This window comes from Equus caballus, chromosome 1 (genome assembly GCF_041296265.1).
Source record: "Equus caballus isolate H_3958 breed thoroughbred chromosome 1, TB-T2T, whole genome shotgun sequence".
In the NCBI taxonomy this organism is placed as follows: Eukaryota; Metazoa; Chordata; class Mammalia; order Perissodactyla; family Equidae; genus Equus; species Equus caballus.
Window position 1 is genome coordinate 94,327,715 of NC_091684.1, and position 23,661 is coordinate 94,351,375.

General features: G+C 40.3%; 1 protein-coding gene across 39 annotated transcripts in view; it reads left to right on the forward strand.

Annotated features, from left to right (window-relative positions):
- The window catches only part of PTPN20 (protein tyrosine phosphatase non-receptor type 20), a 112,931-nt gene extending 93,707 nt beyond the window's left edge, over positions 1-19,224 (forward strand). For 23 of the 39 annotated variants that reach the window (XM_070265323.1, XM_070265395.1, XM_070265316.1 and 20 more), the window contains 4 exons: positions 5,662-5,996; positions 9,959-10,174; positions 17,332-17,394; positions 18,254-19,224. In XM_070265323.1, the coding sequence (XP_070121424.1) occupies positions 5,662-5,996; positions 9,959-10,174; positions 17,332-17,394; positions 18,254-18,319 (680 nt within the window). In that variant the 3' untranslated portion in view covers positions 18,320-19,224. Of the gene's footprint in view, positions 1-3,296; positions 3,451-5,661; positions 5,997-9,958; positions 10,175-17,331; positions 17,395-18,253 lie in introns of those variants that run through there. The other 16 variants (XM_070265351.1, XM_070265422.1, XM_014734101.3 and 13 more) reach the window with 3 other exon arrangements.
- The last annotated feature ends 4,437 nt before the right edge of the window (positions 19,225-23,661 follow it).

Genomic DNA, 23,661 nt, shown 5'->3' on the forward strand with positions numbered 1-23,661 from the left:
TCTCTGAATGGACAACAACATGGAGATATTTGTGTCCCATGTGAATGCTCACTGAAGGGTGACTTAAGCAGAGGACTTTAATAATCAAGTGGATAGATGGCCCATTCTGTGGGTACCAGGGAGCATCTTTCCTAGCCACCCTTGCGATTGGCCAGTGGGCTCGTGAACAAAGTAACTGTGCTGCAGGAATAGAGGCTGTGCACGAGCTGAGCGACATGAACTTCTGCTTACCAAGGCCAACACTGAGGCTCCAGTATGGCATCATTTCCCAGGGGATCAATAAGCTCCCTGATGGCAGGTTGGTTACACTAGACCACTTCTATCATGGAAGGAACAGTGCTTTTTTTGTACTGGAACAGACACTGGATATGAATTTGCCTTCCCTTCATGTAGTGCTTCTACAAATCTACCATCCGTGGGCCTACAGAATGCCTTACCCACCATCATGGTAGTCCACACAGCATTGTTTCCCATCAAGGAACTCACTTCGAGGCAAATGGTTTGTGGCAGTGAGCTCATGCTCATGCACTTCACTGGTCTGAACATATTCCTCATCATCCTAAAGCAGCTGGCTTGATAGACCAGTGGAATGGCCTTTTGAAGACTCAGTTACAGTGCCAGCTGGGTGGCAGTACCTCGCAGAGCTGGAGCAATGTTCTCTAGGAGGTTGTATATGCTCCAAATTGGTGCTGTTTCTTCCATAGCCAGGATTCAGGAGTCAAGGGCTGGAAATGGGAGTGGCACCACTCACTAATACCTCTGGTAATCCACAGTTTTTGCTTCTTGTCTCTGTGACCTTATGCTCTGCTGGTCTTGAGGTCTTGGTGGTTCTCTTCATTAATGTCATCTGGCACCTGGTGAGGCCTTTCCATCTGCAAACCTGAGTCTTCCTTGAAGAGGGAAGGCAGATCATGAAATTATTTGTGGAATGTGGAGTTTAGAAAAGTTTGTGCATAATGTGGAACAAATTACTTAGCTGCTTTGAGTAAATGTTCCTCATCTGAAAAGCATGAATAATAATATGGCTCCTTCAAAGGATTGTTTTTTTTTAAATTTTTTATTGAGGTAAGATTGGTTTATAATATTATATGAATTTCAGGTTACATCATTATATTTTGACTTCTGTATACAGACTGCATTGTATTCACCACCAAAAGTCTAGTTGCCATCTGTCACTGTCCAGATGTCCCCTTTCACCCCTTTCGCCATCCCTCCACCTCCATTCCCCTCTGGTAACCACCAATTCGTTTTCTGTGTCTATGTATTTCTTTGTTGTTGTTGTTGTCTTGTCTTCCACATATGAGTGAAATCATACGGTGTTTGGTTTTCTCCATCTGACTTGTTTCGCTTAGCATAACACCCTCAAGGTCCATCCATGTTGTCGCAAATGGCAAGGTTTCATTGTTTTTATGGCTGAGTAGTATTCCATTGTGTGTATATACCACATCTTTATCCATTCATCCCTTAATGGGCACTCAGGTTGTTTCCAAGTCTTGGCTATTGTGAATAACGCTGCAGTGAACATAGGGGTGCATATATCTTTTCTAATTAGTGTTTTCATGTTTTTGGATAAATACCCAGAAGTGGAATAGCTAGGTCATATGGTAGTTCTATTTTTAATTTTTTGAGGAATCCTCATACTGTTTTCCATTGTGGCTGCATCAGTTTACATGCCCACCAGCAGTGTACAAGGGTTCCCTTTTCTTCACATTCTCTTCAACACTTGTTTCTTGTCTTTTTGATAATAGCCATTCTGTCATGCATGAGGTGATATCTCATTGTGGTTTTGATATGCATCTCCCTAATAATTAGTGATGTTGAATACCTTTTTATGTGCCTGTTGGCCATCTGTATATCTTCTTTGGAAAACTGTCTGTTGAGATCTTCTGCCCATTTTTCAATCAGGTTGGTTTTTTGTTGTTGAGTTGTATAAGTTCTTTATATATTTTGAATATTAACTCCGTGTTGGATATATGATTTGCAATTATCTTCTCCCATTTGGTAGGTTCTTTTGTCTCAGGATTGTTTTGGCTGTTTGGGTCGTTTGTTGTTCCATATAAATTTTAGGATTCTGTGTTCTATTTCCATGAAAAATACCATTAGGACTTTGATAGGGTTTGCACTGAACCTGTAGATTGCTTTAAGTAATATGGACATTTTAACTATGTTAATTCTTCCAATCCATGAGCATGGAATATCTTTCCATTTCTTTGTGTCTTCCTCGATTTCTTTCAACAATGTTTTATGGTTTTCAGCGTACAAGTCTTTAACCTCCTTTGTTATTTATTCCCTAAGTATTTTATTCTTTTTTTGTGATTGTAAACGGGATTGTATTCTTGATTTCTCTTTCTGCTACTTTGTTCTTAGTGTGTAGAAACACAACTGATTTTTGCATGTTGATTTTGTACCCTGCAACTTTACTGTATTTGTTTATTATTTCTAATAGTTTTTTTGATGGATTCTTTAGGGTTTTCTATATGTAAAGTCATGTCATCTGCAAATAGTGACACTTTTACTTCTTTCTTTCTAGTTTGGATCCCTTTTGTTTCTTTTTCTTGCCTAATTGCTCCGTCTAGGACTTCCAATACTTCATTGAATATGAGTGGCAAAGTGGGCATCCTTGTCTTATTCCTGTTCTTAGAGGGATAGCTTTCAGTTTTTCACCATTAAGTATTATGTTAGCTGTGGGTTTGTCATATGTGGCCTTTATTATGTCTAAGTACTTTCCTTCTATACTCGTTTTTCAGAGTTTTTATTATAAATGGATGCTGACTCTTGTCAAATGCTTTCTCTGCATCTATTGAGATGATCATGTGATTTTTATTCTTCATTTTCTTAACATAGTGTATCACATTGATTGATTTATGAATGTTGAACCATCCTTGCACATCTGAAATAAATCTCACTTGATTGTGATGTATGATCCTTTTAATGTATTGTTGTATTCAGTTTGCTAATGTTTTGTTGAGGATTTTTGCATCTATGTTCAACAGTGATATTGGCCTGTCATTTTCCTTTTTTGTGTTGTCCTTGTCTGATTTTGGTGTCAGGGGAGTGTTGGCTTCATAAAATGCATTAGGAAGCATCCCAGCCTCTTCATTTTTTGGAATAGTTTGAGAAGGATAGGTATTAAATCTTCTTTGAATATTTAGTAGAATTCACAGAGGAAGCCGTTTTGTTTTGGGGGAGGTTTTTGATTACTGTTTCAATCTCCTTAGTAATGATTGGTCTCTTCAGATTCTCTATTTATTCTTGATTCAGATTTGGAAGGTTGTAGAATTCTAAGAATTTGTCCATTTCTTCTAGGTTACCCAATTCGTTGGCATATAAGTTTTCATAGTATTCTTTTATAATCCTTCGTATTTCTGTGGTATTGTTAAAACTTCTCCTCTTTCATTTCTGATTTTATTTATTTGAGCCTTGCCTCTTTTTTTCTTAGTCTATCTAAAGGTTTGTCAATTTTGTTTATCTTTTCAAAGAACCTACTCTTAGTTTCATTGATCTTTTCTATTATCTTTCTAGTCTCTATTTCATGTATTTCCACTCTAATTTTTATTGTTTCCTTCCTTTTAGTGATTTGGGGCTTCACTTGTTCTTTTCTAGTTCCTTTAGGTGTAAGAGTAGATTGTTTATTTGATATTTTTCTTATTTCTTGAGATAGGCCTATATTGCTATAAACTTACTCTTAATACCACTTTTGCTGCATCCCATAGATTTTGGCATGTCGTGCCTTCATTTTCATTTGTCTCCAAGTGTTTTTTGAGTTCTCCTTTGATTTCTTCATTGACCCAATGGGTGTCCAGTATCAAAGGGTTGTTCTGAAGTTCAGATGAGGTGACACATGCAGAGTTTGTACCTCGCTGCTCAGACCTGCTGTGCGTGTTTGCACTAAATTCTATTATTATCTCTTCTGTCTGGGGACCTTTTCTCCTGTGATCACTTGAGTTATTTCGTTCCTGCTGTATATCCCATAGTTTGCTTCTGAAATTCTTTTAATATATTCCCTTTATATGCTCTGCCTCCTTTAGCATTTTACTCATTATTGTCATTTTTTTTTCATCTTTTTTCCCCTGAGTTCTGGGAAAATTCTTGAGCCAGTTTTCTAAATCACTAGTTTGTTTTTCTGTTTACTTCTCACTTTAGGGTTTTTATTGAGCAATTGTAGTTTTTATCTGAAAGCAAGCTTTTATTATTTTAGATTGTTTAATTTTCACACAATCTCCCTTTTGAAAGTAAAAAATGCCTTTCTATTATAAAGTAGTACATACTCACTATAAAAATGTAGATAATAAAATAGCCACTACTAACATTTTAATGAATACTTGCCAGGTTTTTTTATTATATGTTTATATATAATGAATGTATGTATGTGTGTGGGTGTGTGTGTGTGTATATATATATATATATGATGAAGGATCTCACTATAATGTTCTTATTGCCTCCTTTATAGTTTAATAACATAACATATTTATGTCAATAAACACAGATGTAAATTATCCTTTTAAAAGATAAAATGATGTTCTCTCAGATTTCATTTAAAATACAAATAGGAGTTTTTAAACTATTCTTCCCTCTTATAGAAAGGAAAACGTTTTCTGTGACTTCTTGGAATGGTCTCCTTTTGTGAAGTACTGGATATTTTTATATATCTAGTGATTGTTTTTCCTGTTTATTCATATTTACAAGAGGAGGTTTTGTTTGCTATGTTGGAACTGGAGAAGAGTTCTGTCAGAAATTGTATGAGGCCCTGTTCACTTGTCTTGGTCATAGCATGTCTGCTAGATAAGGGGTCCTCATGACTCTGAGTGGTGGTCGTCGGGGGGGGCGGCTATTGGTGAGACTGCTGCATGGCAAGGGAGGTCCCCCCTTTGCCAAGGGCGTTTCTTCTCTCTGTGGGAGCAGTGGTGCAGCCAGAGCTCCAGATATCTATATAAAGTGAAGAAAAAGCTCCTGAGCCAATAGAAGTTATTAGTGAGCCAATTAGCTGGTTTCCCCTCTCATATTTGTTATAACAGTCCGTGTTAGATAAGTCCCACGTTACTTGGAGCAAATTCCCTTTGAGGCATCCTTTTGCCACCATACCTTTGCTGTGATTAGCTTGCCACTCCAAGTGAAGGCTGAGGATGGGCATAAAAGATGGCTGCCTTGTGTGGGGGCATTGGTAGAATTACATTAATCCCAAGATCTGTATCTGGTCAACTGTCACAGTCTTGTCTCCCCCCTGCTCTGGGCTTGCAGGCTCCCTGGGTTTGGAGGAGAATGTCCTTCACTTTCTCCCTCAGAGGGCTCCTCCTTTGCTGTGTTCAGTTGCAGGTACCTTCCATGGCCTAATCCTACCTGTGCCATATCTAACAGAAATCTTTCAAAGTGTCTGGATACTGATGGCATTCTTCTGTGTTTAGTAGAAACCAATTTAGAAAAACAAAAAACGAAGAGCTCCCCTAATTTTATATTTCTTAAGTCATGCCAGTAGGTTTTGGGGAGGGAAGAATTTAAATTCATGGACTCAAATAATGCTTTTGAAAAGAAATTCCTATGCCATCTTCTCAATTTGTCAAAGAGATAAATGGATTTATTTGTGGGATATACTTTCATGAAGTTTGGGTGTATTGTATCTCCCACTTTTCCTTTATTGACCAGATATTTTTGTTTTTGTAATAGATGATTCAACACGTGTTCCTCTTGGAAAAAACATGGACTACATCAATGCTAGTTATATTAGAATAATCAATTCTGGAGAAGAGTATTTTTATATCGGTACCCAAGGACCACTACCAGATACCACAGATGACTTTTGGCAGATGGTCTTGGAAAATAACTCTAATGTTATTGTCATGATAACCAGAGAGCTAGAAGATGGAGTTATCAAATGCCACCGTTATTGGCCCATTTCTATGAAGAAGCCTTTGGAATTGAAAAACTGTCATATCTTCCTAGAGAGCTACCAGATACTTCAATATTTCGTCATTCGAATATTTCAAGTTGTGAGGAAGTCCGTAAGTTTTAAGAAATCATCGTATTTCATTATATAAACTTGTGTTAGAGTGAGAAGTTAGCAATAAGGTAGGGTACAGACTGGGGAGACTTTTGTAAGTCACTTATTTGTACTTCTCCCTCGAACCCGAAGCTAAGATAACACCACTTCTACTTCCGATTAACCAAACTCTGACTGGGGAGATGAAAAAACTGAAATGGGGAGGTGGTGAGGGGGAGTGAGCGTTGGAAGTGGCCCAGTGCTAGCATGTACTTCAGCTGCTTCTGCCGTGAATGACAGATGTGTCTCGAGTCCTTAAGGGACGCCAGTCACCGTGCCAGGCCCCCTCGCTTCTTAGTGAGTAGTGGAGGGTTCGGTGCACCCACCGGTACTTCCGGTTACTGTGCTCAGTGGTCATGTTGAGATCTGCATGGGGTACTTTGGGGGCTCAGGAGGAAAGTGTATTAGCTTTACTTGGGGTTTGGGGAAAGGCTTGCTTGAGGCGGTGGCATCTGGATTGAGAATTACCCAGGTGAGAAAGATGGAAAGGGGAAGTAGATGATCCAGATAGAAACTAGCATGGGGTATGTACAGAGAATAAGTAGTTCGGTGTTTTTGGAATGTGAAAGTTCAGTGACAGGGAGTAATGAGGGATGAGATGAGGCGATAGAAAGTAACCAGGGCCCAGCCAGAACATAAAATGTCTTGGATTTCGGCCAAGGAGCGTGAACTTTGTTATGAAGATAATTCGGAGACAGTGAAGAATTTTAGTAAGAAAGCGGCAGGGTCAACTCGGGCGGTTGGCGTTAAGCTGGAAAGCAGAGACTTTGATGTTTTTCAGAGGAAACTGGCAGACTTATTCATGGCTTATGACTGCTGACTTAGAGTGATAGAAGGAGTATTCAGAAATTATGCTGCCCAATATGGTAGCCACATGTGGCTATTTAAGTTTAAATTGAAATTATTTAAATTTACATAAAATAAAAAAGTCATTTCCTCACTTGCAGTAGCCACATTTCTGGTGTTTAGTCTTATTTAGCAACGTGTTACCAGGGCTACCGTCTTGGGCATCACAGATCTAGAACATTCGCATCACTGCAGAAAGTTCTGTTGGGAAGTGTTGGTCTGGAATAATGCATAGACTTCTTGCTCTAATAGATTCAGACAGTAGAAAAGGAATGGTTTACAGGAGAGAGTGGTGAGTTACATTGCTCGAAGTGGATTGAACTAGCAGGTAGGTGATCCTTGTGTTCAACAGGAATGAAGGGGATGGGAGTTAAACAGGAAGCTTGGAAAGAGTGATGAGGCTTAGAGTCATCACCAGAGAAGCTGACTGGTGCACAGACAATGGCCGGGAAAAGGGTCGCTGGACGTGCTGAGGTTGGAACCTCTACGTTTGCAATAGCAATAAGCTAGGCAACTGCGTGATTATTTTCTTCCCAGCAGCCTAACTATGGGATTCCTGAATACAGGTTATGGGACTGACCCGGGCTGGGATATTGTCTAGCACATGTGGCAAGGTTCAAAGGATGAAAGAAGTTGACAGTTTGATAAGAGAATGCTTCAGATAATCAGCCATGAAGTGTGCATTTAGGGAGATGAATGGAATCAGGGGCCAGTCAGCTAGGAGTCAGTGGAGGACATAAAGGACAGGAGAGCTCCGTTTGGTCACGTGGCTGTTGGAGTGGAAGTGAAGCACAAACGAGGTGGTAGCATACGAGCTTCTGGGCAGAAAGTGGTGTTGGAGTGTAAGAACTGGAAGGTTTCTGATACTGGACATTGCAGGTGATGTAAGTCCAAGGAGTGACCATCATTGTGAGTAGTAGAAGAAGGGAGTGGTCTCCTCTGCAGGAGAGAAAGAAAACTGCTGTGAGGTTAGAGTGTCTGTTGGGCTGTTGAAAGCCTGAATTTGCTCTGGATGATGTCAGAATCTGTGGTGGGGAAAGATCAGGATCTTCAGCGAATGTGACGGATTAACCAGGAGGTTTAGCCACCGGGTGATAGCACTGAGAAGGTGAAGCTAAGAGCTGTGAAGAGGGTTTTTTATGCATGGAGAAGGAATAATGCATTGGAAACAGGAGTACACAGCAAGGAGTATCTACCTAATCTCTCTGCTCAGTGGTCCCTGGAGCACAGGAGAATAGCTGGCCCAGATAGAGAGGGCTGCAGAGAGCGACGTGCCTATGGGAGGCAAGGCAAGGAAGGGGAACAAGCGGTTAGGGAAGTGATGAGGGTTTCCAAGAGTTTATTCTGGGTTGGGAGACCTGAGTACAAAGGGAGAAGTTGAAGAGAGAGAGGAGTCAGGGTAGGGGAGCTAAGACGCAGTTGAAGAGTAGAAGAGGATTGGAGCACAGTGCTGACCAGGGAGGCCAGGAATAATAATAATGGCTGCCATTGATGGAAAGCTTGCTGGCTGTGTGCTCAGCACTGTGCTTGCTCTGTATGCCTGGGGATTCACCTCATCCCTCACCCCACTAATGCTTATTGATCCCCTCCTGTTAGCCAGGTGTTGTGCCAGGTGCTGGAGCTAGAAAGCAGACACAGTCTCAAATCTTAGAGTACTTATAGTCTAGTGGAGAAGGGAGACACCAAAAACATCAGTTCCAAATGATGTATGATACGTGCTGTGGCGGGAGGAGGACAGCATGCTTGGAGAGTATAGGCCAGGTGGGAGGCACAGAAGAATGATCTGTCTGCAAGGATTCAAATGCTGGAGTCCACCTGTGCAGGTTTGGCAAGGCGTCTAGGGTGGTGGCCTTTGGGCTGAGGCCCACAAGCCTCAGAACCATGGGGTTCGTGTTTGGAGAATCTGCACCAGGCTTTGTCTTCATGGCACTGGGTCAGGAAGGTGGCGAGGGCCCCCTCTGGGCAGGTTCTCAGTGGTCTACACGGGCAGGAGGGATTTAAGCCCTGAATTCTGTGGCAGGGTGAGAGCTATCCTCCACTTGGTACCTTCACAGGATTTTCAAGTATTGTTTGTATCATTCAATTTTATGCACCAATGGGTCAAACTTGAGTTTTCTATTTGGAACTTAGGAAACTTATTTTTATCTGGAACTTAGGAACAAGAGGTGCCTTAGGGAGAAGCATAGGAGGAGTGAGAAACCCGTCTTGTTTCCCCATGAGGGTCTCCAGTGAATTAAAATGGGAAGGGCGGTCCCTTTGGAAGGATGACTGGTAAACTGCCAACCCTGAGGAGAGTTCCGTGACTCCACCTCCGGGAGGCTCAGCACAAGAGTGGGGGCCACAGGCCATTGGCATGGTCCTCAACCGCCCTGTCCTCATTGCCAGAGGAGGTTGGTGGCCCCTGGGCAAGCACCTACCTGTTTTAATAAAATTTAGTGTCATAGTATTTAAGTCAAGATAGATTGCTTTTCTATCTTATTCCTAATATGTTAGCCCACCTTTCACTCTGTTTTTTGGATTCTTGGATTTTCTGCAACCTTGTGGTACAGAAAAAAGATAATAGATTTGGTTTTACAGGCCTACATTACAGTCCCAGCTCTAAACATGTGGCCTTCTGACCGAGTGTACACCTGTCAGTCACCCTAATCCTTACCTTCTAATCTATAAATTGAGGATGAAATAGCGCCTGCCTCCCAGGGTCAATGTGAGGACCATAGGAGATAATGCTTGTGAAGTCCTTAGCACAGTAGCTGGCACAGTTCATGTTACCTGTCAGTTTTCTTATTTTTCTTATTGTATTACCATATAGCCATTATTATTATTATTATTATTATTGGTGTATTAGAAATTGAAATGAGATCTCTAATATAAGAAATTGATAAATTTCTCTTCTCTCTCTCCTCTCTCTTGCCTCTCTCTCTCCCTCCCTCTCTTTCTTCTTCTCTCCCTTTCTCCCTCCCTCCTCCCTCCCCCTCCCTCTCCCTCTTTCTCTGTCCTCTCTCTCCCCGTCCCTCCCCCTCCCTCTGCCTTTTTCTCTCCCTCCCTCTCTCCTCTCTCCCTTTCTCTTTCTCTCAACAGACAGGAGCTCGGCATGCTATAAAGCACTTGCAGTTCACCAACTGGCCAGACCATGGCACTCCTGCCTCGGTAGATGGTTTTATAAAGTATGTGCGCTATGTGAGAAAGAGCCACCTCACAGGACCCCTGGTTGTTCACTGCAGTGCTGGCGTGGGCCGGACCGGGGTGTTCATATGTGTGGATGTTGTGTTCTGTGCCATTGAAAAGAACTTTTCAGTAAGTGTGTGAATGAAGCAGATAAACCAATGCTGTTAGTAAACACTCTACTTTCAACAGCCTTCTAATATCTGAAGGCGAGTATTTGGCTTTCAAGAGCAACTTAGTAAATAGAAAGCACATAAGTTTGGGGTACCTGCTTCTCACTTAACTGCTGCAGGTTCCTGGAGGTGGCTGTGAGGATTAAAGTACATTACACAAAGGAGTGGCTTAGGACAGTGTCTGCAGCCTAGGACGCACACAGTAATGGGAGTTCATTTTCCTTTTCCTTCCCTCCCCCATACAGGCAGTTTGTAGACTCTTGTTAGAGATGTCAGTGAAGTGCGCCTGTTCTTAATGAACAGAAGCACACGCTTGTGAGCACACGGGAAGAAACGTAGACTCCAGAGTTAATGAGAGGTCCCTGGGTTTGACTGCCAGCTTTGCCACATGCTTTAGAGTTCAGTGACTGTGCAAATGACTCATCCTCTCTGAAACCCACTTTTCTCATATGTAAAATAGGCGTAATAATATTGTTGGGTTTGAGTCAATCAGTAACAACTCCTTACTTTCCTCCTAAATTTGGAGCCGACTAAGAATATCAGTAATTAGTTATTAGACACATGGTGAATGTACTGTTACCTCTATTGTGGATTAAACTGATTAGGGAATGTGGCTTTAGATCTGTGACCAAAAAGGCTGACTCACTGAGCTGCTTTGCTGTGCTGCAGAAGTGAGGAGGGGGGACATCTGTTTACCTAGCAGGTACTAGGGGCAGAGTGGCTCTTACCACGACCACAAGGAGTAGGAAACTCCACACCTCAGCCAGAAGAAAGCAGGAGCCGCGGGGTGTCTGCCCTGTGGGCAGATGCTGCAGAGTTCCCTTGTCAGGACAGTGGTCAAATCTGCTCTCTCGGGCTTTGGGCTTTACGTAGTTGGGCTACAACGGTGCCAGGCTCTCCACTGGGCCTGCAAAACGGCTGCATGGGTCCCGGAGCCCACCATCCTCACGCCGCATTATGTGGCACGGCAGGAAAACAGCGTCTCCTCTTGCAGTAGCTCCCTGGAGGACAGAGGGAGTTTCTTTTTCTCAGAAGCATGATCCAGTTCACCTGGCATCTCACTGTTTCCCACTGGGCTACAGCCCTTCCCTGAACTCACCACCGTGGGAGATGCTGTCCATTTAGGCCCATCAGGACTCCCCCAGGCCGTAAGGCTGAGAATGAGAGAGGAACGGTTCTCCAGAACAAACTCAGGGTTTTGTTACAAAGAATGAATCTAAACTTTTTTTGGGTGGCCAAAAACAAAAGACAAATGTCCTCAAAAATGCTGAAGATGTAAGTAGTATGAGTCTGATGTTACTCATTTCCATAACTAATGTTTTATTCTTTTAGCAGAAAATGCATTAGCATAATTTTTCTTGTATATATTCTCCATCAGAATTTCTTAATTTGTTTATATTTGTCCTTATTTTATATCTCTTGCAAAAACTGTAAATATTATATTTCATGATTCCAAGGAGCACTGTTTTTTCCCCATTATACCTTCTTTAAACTCAAAATGTGTTTTATGGTAAGTTATCTCTCAGTTTAATTGACAGTTTTTTCTTAGTGGTATATGAAATGATGCATTTTATAATTAAGGATGGTTAGAGTTAATGAAATCCAGGGGTTCAAAAATAGGAAATACATTTGTTGTTTCCTTCTTGGCTTTCCGTAGAGACTTGAACTGTCAAATGTTCTTGCCGATGCCCCTCTCTACTCTCTTCAAAACTTTTGTCCAGCAGAGCTACTCAGAAATGGTCTTGGACCAGCACCCATCTGTGGGTGTTTGTTATCTGCAGCAAGATAAGTTTATAGAAATTGAGAGTAAGCATTGAAACTTTCCAAGCAGTTTGCATATTGCTGTGCCATCCAAAAGCGTGACAGTGGGTTGGTCTTGTTGAACAGGGTGTAGACCAGTTTGTGTGCTGTGGAACTCACATGAGAGTCTTAATGCTGCAAGCTGCATACCAGCCATGTGCAACTGGACAAGTTGTGACCTGTGACATTTTAAGATTAGTTTATCCATTACAACGCTAAAGAATGTGAAAACCTGGGAATATGTAACCATTTATTTCTTTTTATTAATTTTTATTTTTATAGCCCTTTTCATTTTTAATCAAGCCTGCTCAAAAATCTTTTTTTTAATTTTTATTTTTTTCGGATGTACATCGTATTTCGAATTCTGTATACATTACATCATGTTCACCACCCGAACACTAATTACAGTGCATCCCCTCACATGTGACCCTAATCACCCCTTTTGCCCTCCCCCCTCCCCCCTTCCCCGATGGTAACCACCAGTCCAATCTCCAATGCTATGTGGCTTTTTTTTTTTTGTCGTTTTTATCTTCTACTTATGAGTGAGATCATATGGTATTTGACTTTCTCCCTCTGACTTATTTCACTCAGCATAATACCCTCAAGGTCCATCCATGTTGTCACAAATGGCCGGATTTTGTCATTTCTTTAAAGCCTTGGGAACAAACTGGCTCTTATCTTGCAGAAACATTCAGAGTGTTCTGTAGCTCAAACACTCTCCATAGAACTTCCCCTCTAGCCATCTTCAGCATGCATGCGATAGCAGCCGTTAATTAACAGTTTCCATATTTACACATAATGAAGTGAAGAATCTAAAATTTAGCACATTAGGCTTTACATATTAAAAATTCTTACTGCACCACTAAGTACACTGTTGAGTTCATCTTGCAGGTTTTCTCGCAGCAAGACTTTCTTGATGAAGCAATGTGTTGATTTATCTTCTGGCTTAAATTCCTTAATCTGTGTAACTGCCTCAGGCTGTGTTCTGGGCTAGAAGCTCTGCCTCCAGAACGTAATCCTCCACACAGCTTCAGCTCCACATCACATTTGTTGACAGTGTAGTACTCTGCATTTTTATACAGTTTAGATCTAGTGGTATTTGTCAGTAATCAGACTGAATAAAGGAAGAATTCTTCCTTCCTATCACCTCGTGTTCAACTCACACACACACTGAAAGAATCTCTGTGTTAGCAATGTCTATGCAGTCATTAAATTGCAGTAGTAAATACTTTCTTACTTGCGTTTGTTTCCAGAGTTGGTACCACTCCATTTCATTAGCCAGTCCCTGAATTTGTCAAACCGTGGCATCAGAAAATGATACTTTAACTATCTTTTTTGCCACATATTTTCCCAAAGTTTCCAAGAAAACATCCTTAGTGCAGTCTTTCACCATTGTCCTGGCAATCATATATGGGTTTTTAGTCTTAGCAATCCAAAGTGCTATTTGTAAGCCTGCCAAGCATCATGTAAAATATTGAACATCACCTTTTGTTGCCTTTTAAATTTAATATTCTTTAAAATAATTCTTTTGTCTTTGAACTTACTTCATTTTTTATGTAAATGACAAGTAAATTTTAATGGTTCCTTTGCTTTGTTAGCCAGTACATCTTTGTAATTAACACAAGTGTGGTTTTAGCAATCCACAATCGAGAATGGCTACAAGACTCACTATGTGAGGAGCCCTCGTTCCAGGCAAAGTTAACGTGCGCTGTGTCGGTCTTCATTTCTCTGCAGTCCTTCCACCATCATCACGGGGTTAACCACTACAGCTGCCTTCAGGAAGCCGTGTCCTCTCTTGACAAGACAATCCAGTGAAGTTTGTTTTGCTATCAGTAAACTAAGGTTAAAAATGAATAATACAAATTTATTTCCATAATTTCCTAATCCTAAATTATAAATTAAAAAACAGGCTTTCAGAGAAGCAATGGTTTTGAAATTCGTTGAGGGTTCGTTTTATCAATGTTCCTTGTATGGAGCATGCTGAGAGCTCAGCGCCTCGCCTGGTCTCCAAGAATCTTTCCTATGTTGTTTTCTGAAAGTTCTGTAGTTTTATGTTTTACCTTCAAGTCCATAGTCCATAATTAAGTCAAAGTCATAAATTTGGGGTTAATATTTGTATAAGGTGTGAAGTTTAGGTCAAGTTTCTCTTTTTTTTCTTTTCTTGCCTACAGATGTCCAATTGTTCCAGCGCCATTTGTTGGAAAAGCTATTCTTGCTCCACTGAATTGCTTTCGTACCTTTGTCGGAAATCACTGGGCGTAGTTGTATAGGCCTGTTTCTGGTTGTGTATTCTGTTCCGGGATCTGTGTGTCTATACTTTTGCCAGTATCACACTTTGGATTCCTGTCACTATATAGTAAGTCTTAACGTCAGGTAGAGTGATTTCTCCCACTCGATTCTTCTTTTTCAAAATTGTTTAACTGTTTTAGGGTCTGTGATTTCTCATATAAATTTTAGAATTAGCTTGTCTATGTCTACGAAAACGTTTGCAGGAATTTTTACAGGAATTGCTTTAAATCTATAGATCAATTTTGGGAGAATTGACATTTTTTTTTTTTTTTAAGATTTTATTTTTTCCTTTTTCTTCCCAAAGCCCCCCGGTACATAGTTGTGTATTCTTCGTTGTGGGTTCTTCTAGTTGTGGCATGTGGGACGCTGCCTCAGCGTGGTCTGATGAGCAGTGCCATGTCTGCGCCCAGGATTCGAACTAACGAAACACTGGGCCGCCTGCAGCGGAGCACGTGAACTTAACCACTCGGCCACGGGGCCAGCCCCAAGAGAATTGACATTTTTACTATGTCGAATCTTCCAATCCGTGAACACGACATGTCTCTCCATTTGTTTAGGTCTTCTTTGACTTCTTTTATTAGCGTTTTGTCATTTTCAGCACACAGATCCTGTATGTGTTTTGTTAGATTCATCCTATTTCATTTTCTTTAAAGTGATTAATGGTGGTATTGTGTTTTTACTGTCAGTTCCACATGTTCATTGTTACTGTGTGGAAATGCTCTTGATTTTTGCATGTTGATCCTGTGTCCTGTGATCTTATTGAACTCACTTGTTAGTTCTAAGACTTTCTTTGTTCTGTTTTGTTTGGTTTTTAGATTCCTTGGGATTTGTACAAACACAGTCATTCCGTCTGCAAATAGGGACAGATTTATCTTTTCCTTTCTAATCTATAGCTTCTTATTTCCCTCTGGCCTTCTTGTGCTGCCTAGAACTTCAAGTGCTGTGTGGAATACAGATGGTGGGAGCACAGGTTCTTGCCATCACTGATATTAGGCAGAAAGCAAATTAAAATCATTTGTTCTTTGAAGAGGATGAAAAGCCAAGCTACAGATTTGGAGAAACTGTTTGCAAACCATATTATCCAACAAAGTTCTTACATCTAGAATATATAAAGAATCGTCAAAACTCAATAGTAAAAACACCAAAAAACAAAAAAGCAATCCAGTTAGAAAATGGGTATAAGACATGAACAGACATTTCACCAAAGAGGATATGTAGGTGATAAAGAAGCACACGAAAAGATGCTCTGCTTCATTAGCCTTTAGGGAATGAAAGGAAAACAATGATGAAATATCACTAGACATCTGTCAGAAAGGCTAAGATAAAAAATAGTGACAACACCAAATGCTGGTGAAGATCTGAAGAAACTGAATTAATCATATATTGCTTGTAGGAGAGTAAAATGGTATACCTGTTCCAGAAAATAGTTTTACAATTTCTTTAAAAGAAAAAAACCAGAAACTAAACTAAACTTACCATATAACCCCAGCAATAGCACTCTTGGGTATTTATCCTGGAGAAATGAAAACTTATATTCACACAAAAACGTGTACGTAAATGTTCATAGCAGATCTATACCTAATATCCCCAAACTGGAAACAACCTAGATGCTCTTCAATAAGTTGATGGTTAAACAAACTGGTCCATGTCCACACCATGGGATACTATTTAGCAATAACAGGTAATGAACTCTCGATGCACACAGTTAGATGGATCTTAGGGCAATTATGCTGAATGAAAAAAAAAGTCCATCTCAAAAGGTTAGATGTCAGTGATTCCATTCATATAATCCTCTTGAAATAACAAAACTGTGGAGATGGAGAACACACTGCTGGTTGCCCAGGGTTTGGAATTGCAGTGGCTGGGTAGTTCTAACAGCTGCATGAGGAAGTCTTGTGGTGGAGCAGTTATGTATCGTGATTGTGGTTGTGGTTACATGAATCTTCACGTGATAACATTGCATAGAACTACATACTCTCACACACACTCACAGTCACAAACGATTGCGTATAAACCTGGCAACCTCTGAATAAGCTCTCTGGATAGTACCAATGTCAATTTCCTGGTTTTGATATTATACTATAGTTATATAGGATGGTGTAATTGGGGGAAACTGGATGAACGATACACAGGATCTCTCTGTACATTTTTGTTTGCAGATTACTGTGTATCTATAATTATTTCAATATAAAAACTTTTAAAAGCTTAAATAATTATTATAAAAGTGACAAGTTATAAAAATAAAGGGATGCTTACATTTTCTCTGATTTTTATATACTTTGGGGTTGTAGTGGACAAACCTTAAAATTTCATGTGTCCACATGGTCTTGATGCACATGACTGGTCTTCAGCTTGCACCACATGTGACTCTGCAGGCGAGTTCAGCAACACCCGAGCTGGTCTATATGCTATTGAACTGGTGATGGTCCTCGGTGCTGTGCCACTATCAGATTGCCAGAAGAATTTCTAAACACTTCCTGCCAGTTTCTGGACTCATTGTGGGCTAGAAGCAGACCTTTGCAGGCCTGCCTCAGCTCAGTGACCGCGCTGGGTAGTGTTGGTCTCCGTGCACAGGTGCAGAATCTGGTGTCGGGCCAACTATTGCTCAGGGTCTCCATTTGAGTTGAGAGGGCTCTTTATATGAGAAACAGCTGTGTGACTATCGTGGCCAGAAAAGTCTTCTATGCTTCAGACTTTTCCAGAATTAAAATGCTGCTTTAGGTTCTCCCTTTGGAGAACAGAAAAGGATACACAGGGGCAAATTTGTTGTTAGTTCTTTTGGAGAGCATTTCTTGTTATAAATGATTGCTTCCTGCTTTTTCCTGGAAACCCATTTAAACAAGTCTTCCTTATCCATTAGGCTAGGTTAAAAATAGTACATTTTCTTATGACTGAAAACGAGAACTTTCTGGTTAAATCTTGACATCTCTTTTACTGGAAAGAAGTATGGAGTACTTATTTGGCAATCTGTGGGTTTGTGTTTTCCCCTTGTGTGGATAATACAAAATTACTGTCATCCCCTTACAGTTCAACATCAGCGATATAGTGGCTCAAATGAGACAACAACGTTGTGGCATGATTCAAACAAAGGTAAGCTCCCACCACATAAATCTAATAGGAAGAAGAATGAATATAAAGATTAATATCGTACAGCACTTTACAATTTATAAAGCTCTTTTACCTATACGATTTCATTGAATTCTCACTGTTTGAGGTGGATATTAATTTTGTTCTCATGTTATTGATGATGTACTTCAGGTTCAGAGCAGTGAAGTCCGTCCCTTAAGGTCATTCAGATGGCAAGTGGAGGAGCCAGGACTGAGACTGCAGGCTCCTGGTCCCCAGCTCCTGCCTTGTCCACAGCGCCATGTTGTTTAAGTAACATATCCAAAGTCATTTTTCATAAATTTATGGATAGCAATTTTGGGATATTTACTTGCCACTAAAATATGAAAGTCATTGGCATGTCATTAAAAGATATCATTTATGGCACAGACTAGTTATAAATCATGGCGGAGGGGGTCAAGAGAATATGGATAATGAAAACAAACAGGTCCCTAATCTTCAGGTTGACCTACTTTTAGGCCAATGTTGAATAATATGAAGCATTTTATTTGAACCAGGGTTATCTGAGAGACCTGAGGCTGCGCCTAAAAAAAAATTTAAGTTGATTTATGCAGGGAAGATGTAGGGAGATGGCAAGTGACAGTCAGTTTCCCCTCTGTTCATGTAAGCCTTCATGAGCTGGTTCCAGACCAAGAACTAGATTATGATCACTTATCTTCATGATATTTTAAAATATGTATTTACATAAAGAAGGTTTTGGTTAAATATTTGCTCTTTTTAGGAGCTGTCCTTAGTGGTTGAAAATTACAAATGTGTTCTCTGAAAGTAGACATCGGTATTCAATTACTTAACGTTCTGTTGTTTTTCATTTATGTGTATATAGGAGCAGTATTACTTTTGTTATAAAATTGTGCTTGAAGTTCTTCAGAAGCTTATGACTTTCAAGTAAGAAAGACTTCTGTTGCCTCACACTTGAAATTGCCGAGTGGCCTGGAGCCTCCTGGTAAAGAGCACGTTGGGGCTGTGCTGAAGGGCTTTGCTTGTGGGTAGAATGTGCTTTCTTCGTGGATCATTTGATCTGCTTTCCAACAACTCCCTGAAGGCAGCATCGTTTGGTTTGGGATGGACAGTGCTTACCTGTTGATCTTACTTGGGTAATATCAAAATGCCCCTACATTTTCCAATGAAACAAACATTACATAAAACAACTGCAGCCTTTTTGGTTGAAGGATTACAAAGCCCAAAAAAGGACTTAAATTATAGTCACTAAGATTTTATTTGGAAAGCCAGCTGAAGGGCGCTGAGCATTTCCAGGACCTTATAAAGCTCTTATTCTGGGAGAACAAAGGGCCAGTAAACTTCAAGATCACAGCATGACCTCTTAGAGGCATTTTCAAGACAGGTACTTACCCATGGTTTTTAGCCGGAGTCTGTACTTTAGCTGGTATTTAAATAACTCAGTTCACTTCAGAGTCCAATTAGGATGGGTTAACTTTCTATGCAAATTGGATTCCATCCTCCTTTACTTCCATGCTTCTGTGGGGCCCCGAGGACCTCAGAGGACGAGCTGCCTTTCTAGAGCAGCTGGACAGGGACCTGTTGGTCTGGGAAGCGTTTCGTGGGTGGGCAGAGTGCCTCCTCTCCATCACATGAGCACACTGGGGAACAATTCAACACTAAAATAGATGTTTATATAGAAAGTCCAAGAAGAAGTTTTTGCCCAGCTTGAGTTCTTTCCTATTCCACCCTAACACTTAACATGCTATTCAGTCTGCTTTGTTAAAAGCAAATATGACATTTTACTTGCCTCTTAGTCTTTGCCCTTTGGCTAACGAATAAACTTTGATACAAGCATTATTATGTAATTTTGAGTATCTCTTATGCCAGATATATTTTTCAAACTAAGGTCTACGATAGTTATTTTTTTTCTTCGGAGTTCCATGAAGTCATTTCTTTCCACTCCTGCCCCACCTCTGCTGGAACATTTAGAACTTGGCCTTGGGAACCAGATTTTGGAAAACTAAATACGTAGTTGTCAAAACGAAAACCTCCGTGTTCTGTTTTTGAAAAGATGTGGCTATTATTACATTCACCTTATAGGACTTTGCCTGTAAAATTACAGTGGCATTTTGGTCAGGAAGGTTTAGTGACCTGTTATACTTGATTATAACCCATAAAGCAATTGATACATGTCTTTGTGCAGTGTAATTCAGTGGCAATCAGAATATTCTATGTATTATATTGAGATAATTTCTAATATTAATCCATAAATCTTGAGTTTTTAAGAGGCTTATTTTGTTCCTTTGACTGAATAAATACTTGCATTGCTTGAATTAAAATTGACAATTCTCAGAAGGATGCGGAGCAAAATGGTGGGGTGAGCTGACCCGGGACTCTCTCCCCTCCAAAGTACGACAAGGGACTGAAAAAAAAAAAAAAAAAAGCCCTGAATTTCAGCTAATGAACCTAATGCCAGGACTCAGAGACCTACAGTATCAAAAGACAGAAGACGGAGCCCCTACTGCCCGCCTCGGAGGAGCTGGAACGGGGTAAGAGGGAACATCGCTCCATCCCCTAGAAACCGGGATCGCTGTGCGGGTCCAGGAAGGAGCGGGGGAGGGGCCGCGCGACCAGGAGATCATCTAGGACTCCCGCCGCTAGTACAGTGGAAACCCGCTGATGGGGGAAAGCTTCCGCGGGGACCCCATAAACGCAGGGCCCCGGGAGACCAGAGAACAGAACTGATCGAATCCAGATCGGTGCACGAGAGAAACCGCCCCCGCCCCGGCAAAGTGCACTGGGCGCCGACATCTTGCCCAAAGGCGGAGAGCTCAGAACATGCGGCTATCGACCCCCATCTAGTGGCAACAGGTGGTAACTGCAACCGAATTCTACGACCATGCGAAAAAACCGCTCCTCTACCATCCAGCAATTTATAAAAGCCCCAGACCAGAAGGAAAACAATAACAACGTAGAATTAAGTCCTGAGGACTTGGGATTAGGTAAACTAAATGAAAATGAGTTCAGAGCAGCTATAATCAAAAAACTCAATGAGATAGAGAGAAAGATAGAGAAACAAGCCAAGTTCTGGAGTTACTTCACAAAAGAGATTGAAATTATAAAGAAGAATCAAACAGAATTACTAGAGATGAAAAACACAATGGACCAGATAAAACAGAATACGGATTCCCTGAATGCCCGGGTAGACTCCATAGAAGAGCAAATTAGCATAATCGAAGATTATGAATGGCTGAATGGCTCCAGACAGAGGAAGAAAGAGAACTAAGGATTAAAAGGAATGAGGAAAGTATTAGAGAGATAGCAGATTCAATGAGGAGAAAGAATTTAAGGATCATAGGAATTCCCAAGAACGTAGAAAAGGAAAATGGAGCAGAAAGTGTGCTTAATGAAATTATAGAAGAGAACTTCCCAAATCTAGGGATTGAGGGAGAAATGTGTGTAGAGGAAGCTTTCAGATCTCCTAGATTTGTCAATGTAAAAAGACCTACTGCAAGGCATATAGTAGTAAAAATGGCAAAAAGGAATGACAAAGAAAGAATACTCAGGGCTGCACAACAAAAGAGAATTACCTACAAAGGAGCCCCTATCAGACTTTCAGCAGATTTCTCTGCAGAAACCTTACAAGCTAGGAGAGAACGGAGTGACATATTCAAAGCTTTAAAAGATAAAAATCTTCAGCCAAGAATACTCTATCCAGCAAGAATATCCTTCAGATATGAGGGAGAAATTAAATCTTTTCCAGACAAACAAAAGTTAAGGGAATTTGTAATCAAAAGTCCTCCACTACAAGAAATCCTCAAGAAGGCTCTCATACCTGAAAAAAGAAAAAAGGGAGAAAGGGGTCACAAACCACAGACTAGGGAGACCGATGGATAGAACCAGAACAGGATAGCAAATATTCAACTATAGCGTTAGGATAAAGGTAAGGAAACTACCAAAACAAGGACGATCTTATCACTCTAACTACAAACTCATAACACAAGTTGGAACAAGAAGTGAAAATAATAATTTAGGAGGGGAAGAGCAAAGGGACTAAATTAGTGTAGGCCAAGTAAGTAAGAGACCACCAGCGAATAGATGATATTATGCACGAGATTCTAAATACAAACTTCAGGGTAGACACTAAAATAAAGTACAGAACAGAGTCACAAATCATAAATAAGGAAAAATCTAAGAAACCCAGTATAAGAAATTGCAGTATCAAATGGGTAGGATAAAGCACACAGGAAGAGAAAAGCAGGAAAGCCAGATAATGAGCAACAGATTGGCAGCTTTAAGTCCACATGCATCAATAATCACTCTCAATGTAAATGGATTGAACTCTCCAATAAAAAGACACAGAGTGGCAAAATGGATTAAAGAACAAGATCCAACAGTTTGTTGCCTCCAGGAAACACACCTCAGCCCCAAGGACAAACACAGGCTCAGAGTGAAGGGGTGGAGGACAATACTTCAAGCTAATAGCAAGGAAAAAAAAGCAGGTGTTGCAATTCTTATATCAGACAAAGTGGATTTCAAAATAAGACAGGTAAAGAGAGACACACAGGGACAATATATAACGATCAAAGGGACACTTCATCAAGAAGAAATACCGCTTATAAATATCTATGCACCCAACATAGGAGCACCAAGGTTCATAAAGCAACTATTAACAGACCTAAAGGAAGATGTTAAGAACAACACAGTAATAGTAGGGGACCTCAACACCCCACTCACATCAATGGACAGATCATCCAGACAGAAAAATCAACAAAGAAATAGTGGGGCTAAATGAAAAACTAAAACAATTGGACTTAATAGACATATATAGATCACTTCACCCTAAAAAAACAGAATACACATTCTTCTCGAGTGCACATGGAACATTCTCTAGGATAGACCATATGCTGGGAAACAAGGCAAGCCTCTACAAATTTAAAAAAATTGAAATAATAACAAGCATCTTCTCAGATCATAGTGCTATAAGGCTAGAAATTAATTACAAGAAAAAAGCTAAGAAAGGCACAAAGATGTGGAGACTAAACAACACACTACTGAACAAGCAATGGATCATTGAAGAAATTAAAGAAGAAATAAAAAAATACCTGGAAACTAATGAAAATGATAACATGCCATACCAACTCATATGGGATACAGCAAAAGCTGTATTAAGAGGAAAATTCATCGCAATACAGGCACATCTTAACAAACAAGAAAAATCCCAAATAAGCAATCTTAAACTACACCTAACTGAACTAGAGAAAGAAGAACAAATAAAGCCCAAAGTCAGCAGAAGGAGAGAAATAATAAAACTCAGAGCAGAAATAAGTACCATTGAAATGAAAAAGGCGGTAGAAAGGATCAATGAAACAAAGAGCTGGTTCTTTGAGAAGATAAATAAAATTGACAAACCCCTAGCCAGACTTACAAAGAAAAAAAGGGAGAAAGCTCAAATAAATAAAATCAGAAATGAAAGAGAAGAAATAACAAGACTCTGCAGAAATACAACGGATTATAAGAGAATACTACGAAAACCTCTGTGCTAACAGAATGGATAACCTAGAGGAAATGGATAAATTCCTGGACTCCTACACTCTCCCAAAGCTCACTCAAGAAAAAGCAGACAATTTGAACAGACCAATCACAAGGAAAGAGATTGAAACAGCAATCAAAAACATCCCAAAGAATAAAACCCCGGGACCAGATGGCTGCCCTGGGGGATTCTACCAAACTTTCAGAGAGGATTTAATACCTATCCTTTTCAAGCTATTCCAAAAAGTTAGGGAAGATGGAAAACTTCCTAGCACATTCTATGAGGCCAACATCACGCTGATACCAAAGCCAGACAAGGACGCCACGAAAAAAGAGAACTACAGGCCAATGTCACTGATGAACATAGATGCAAAAATTCTAAACAAAATTTTGGCTACCAGAATTCAGCAATTCATCAAAAGGATCATACATCATGATCAAGTGGGATTCATACCAGGGACACAGGGATGGTTCAACATCCGCAAATCAATCAACGTGATACACCACATCAACAAACTGAGGAATAAAAACCACATGATCATCTCAATAGATGCAGAGAAAGCATTTGACAAGATCCAACAGCCATTTATGATAAAAACTCTGAACAAAATGGGCATAGAAGGGAACTACCTCAACATAATAAAGGCCATATATGACAAGCCCACAGCCAACATCATACTCAATGGGCAAAAACTGAGTGCCATCCCCCTGAAAACAGGAACGAGACAAGGATGCCCTCTATCACCACTCTTATTTAAC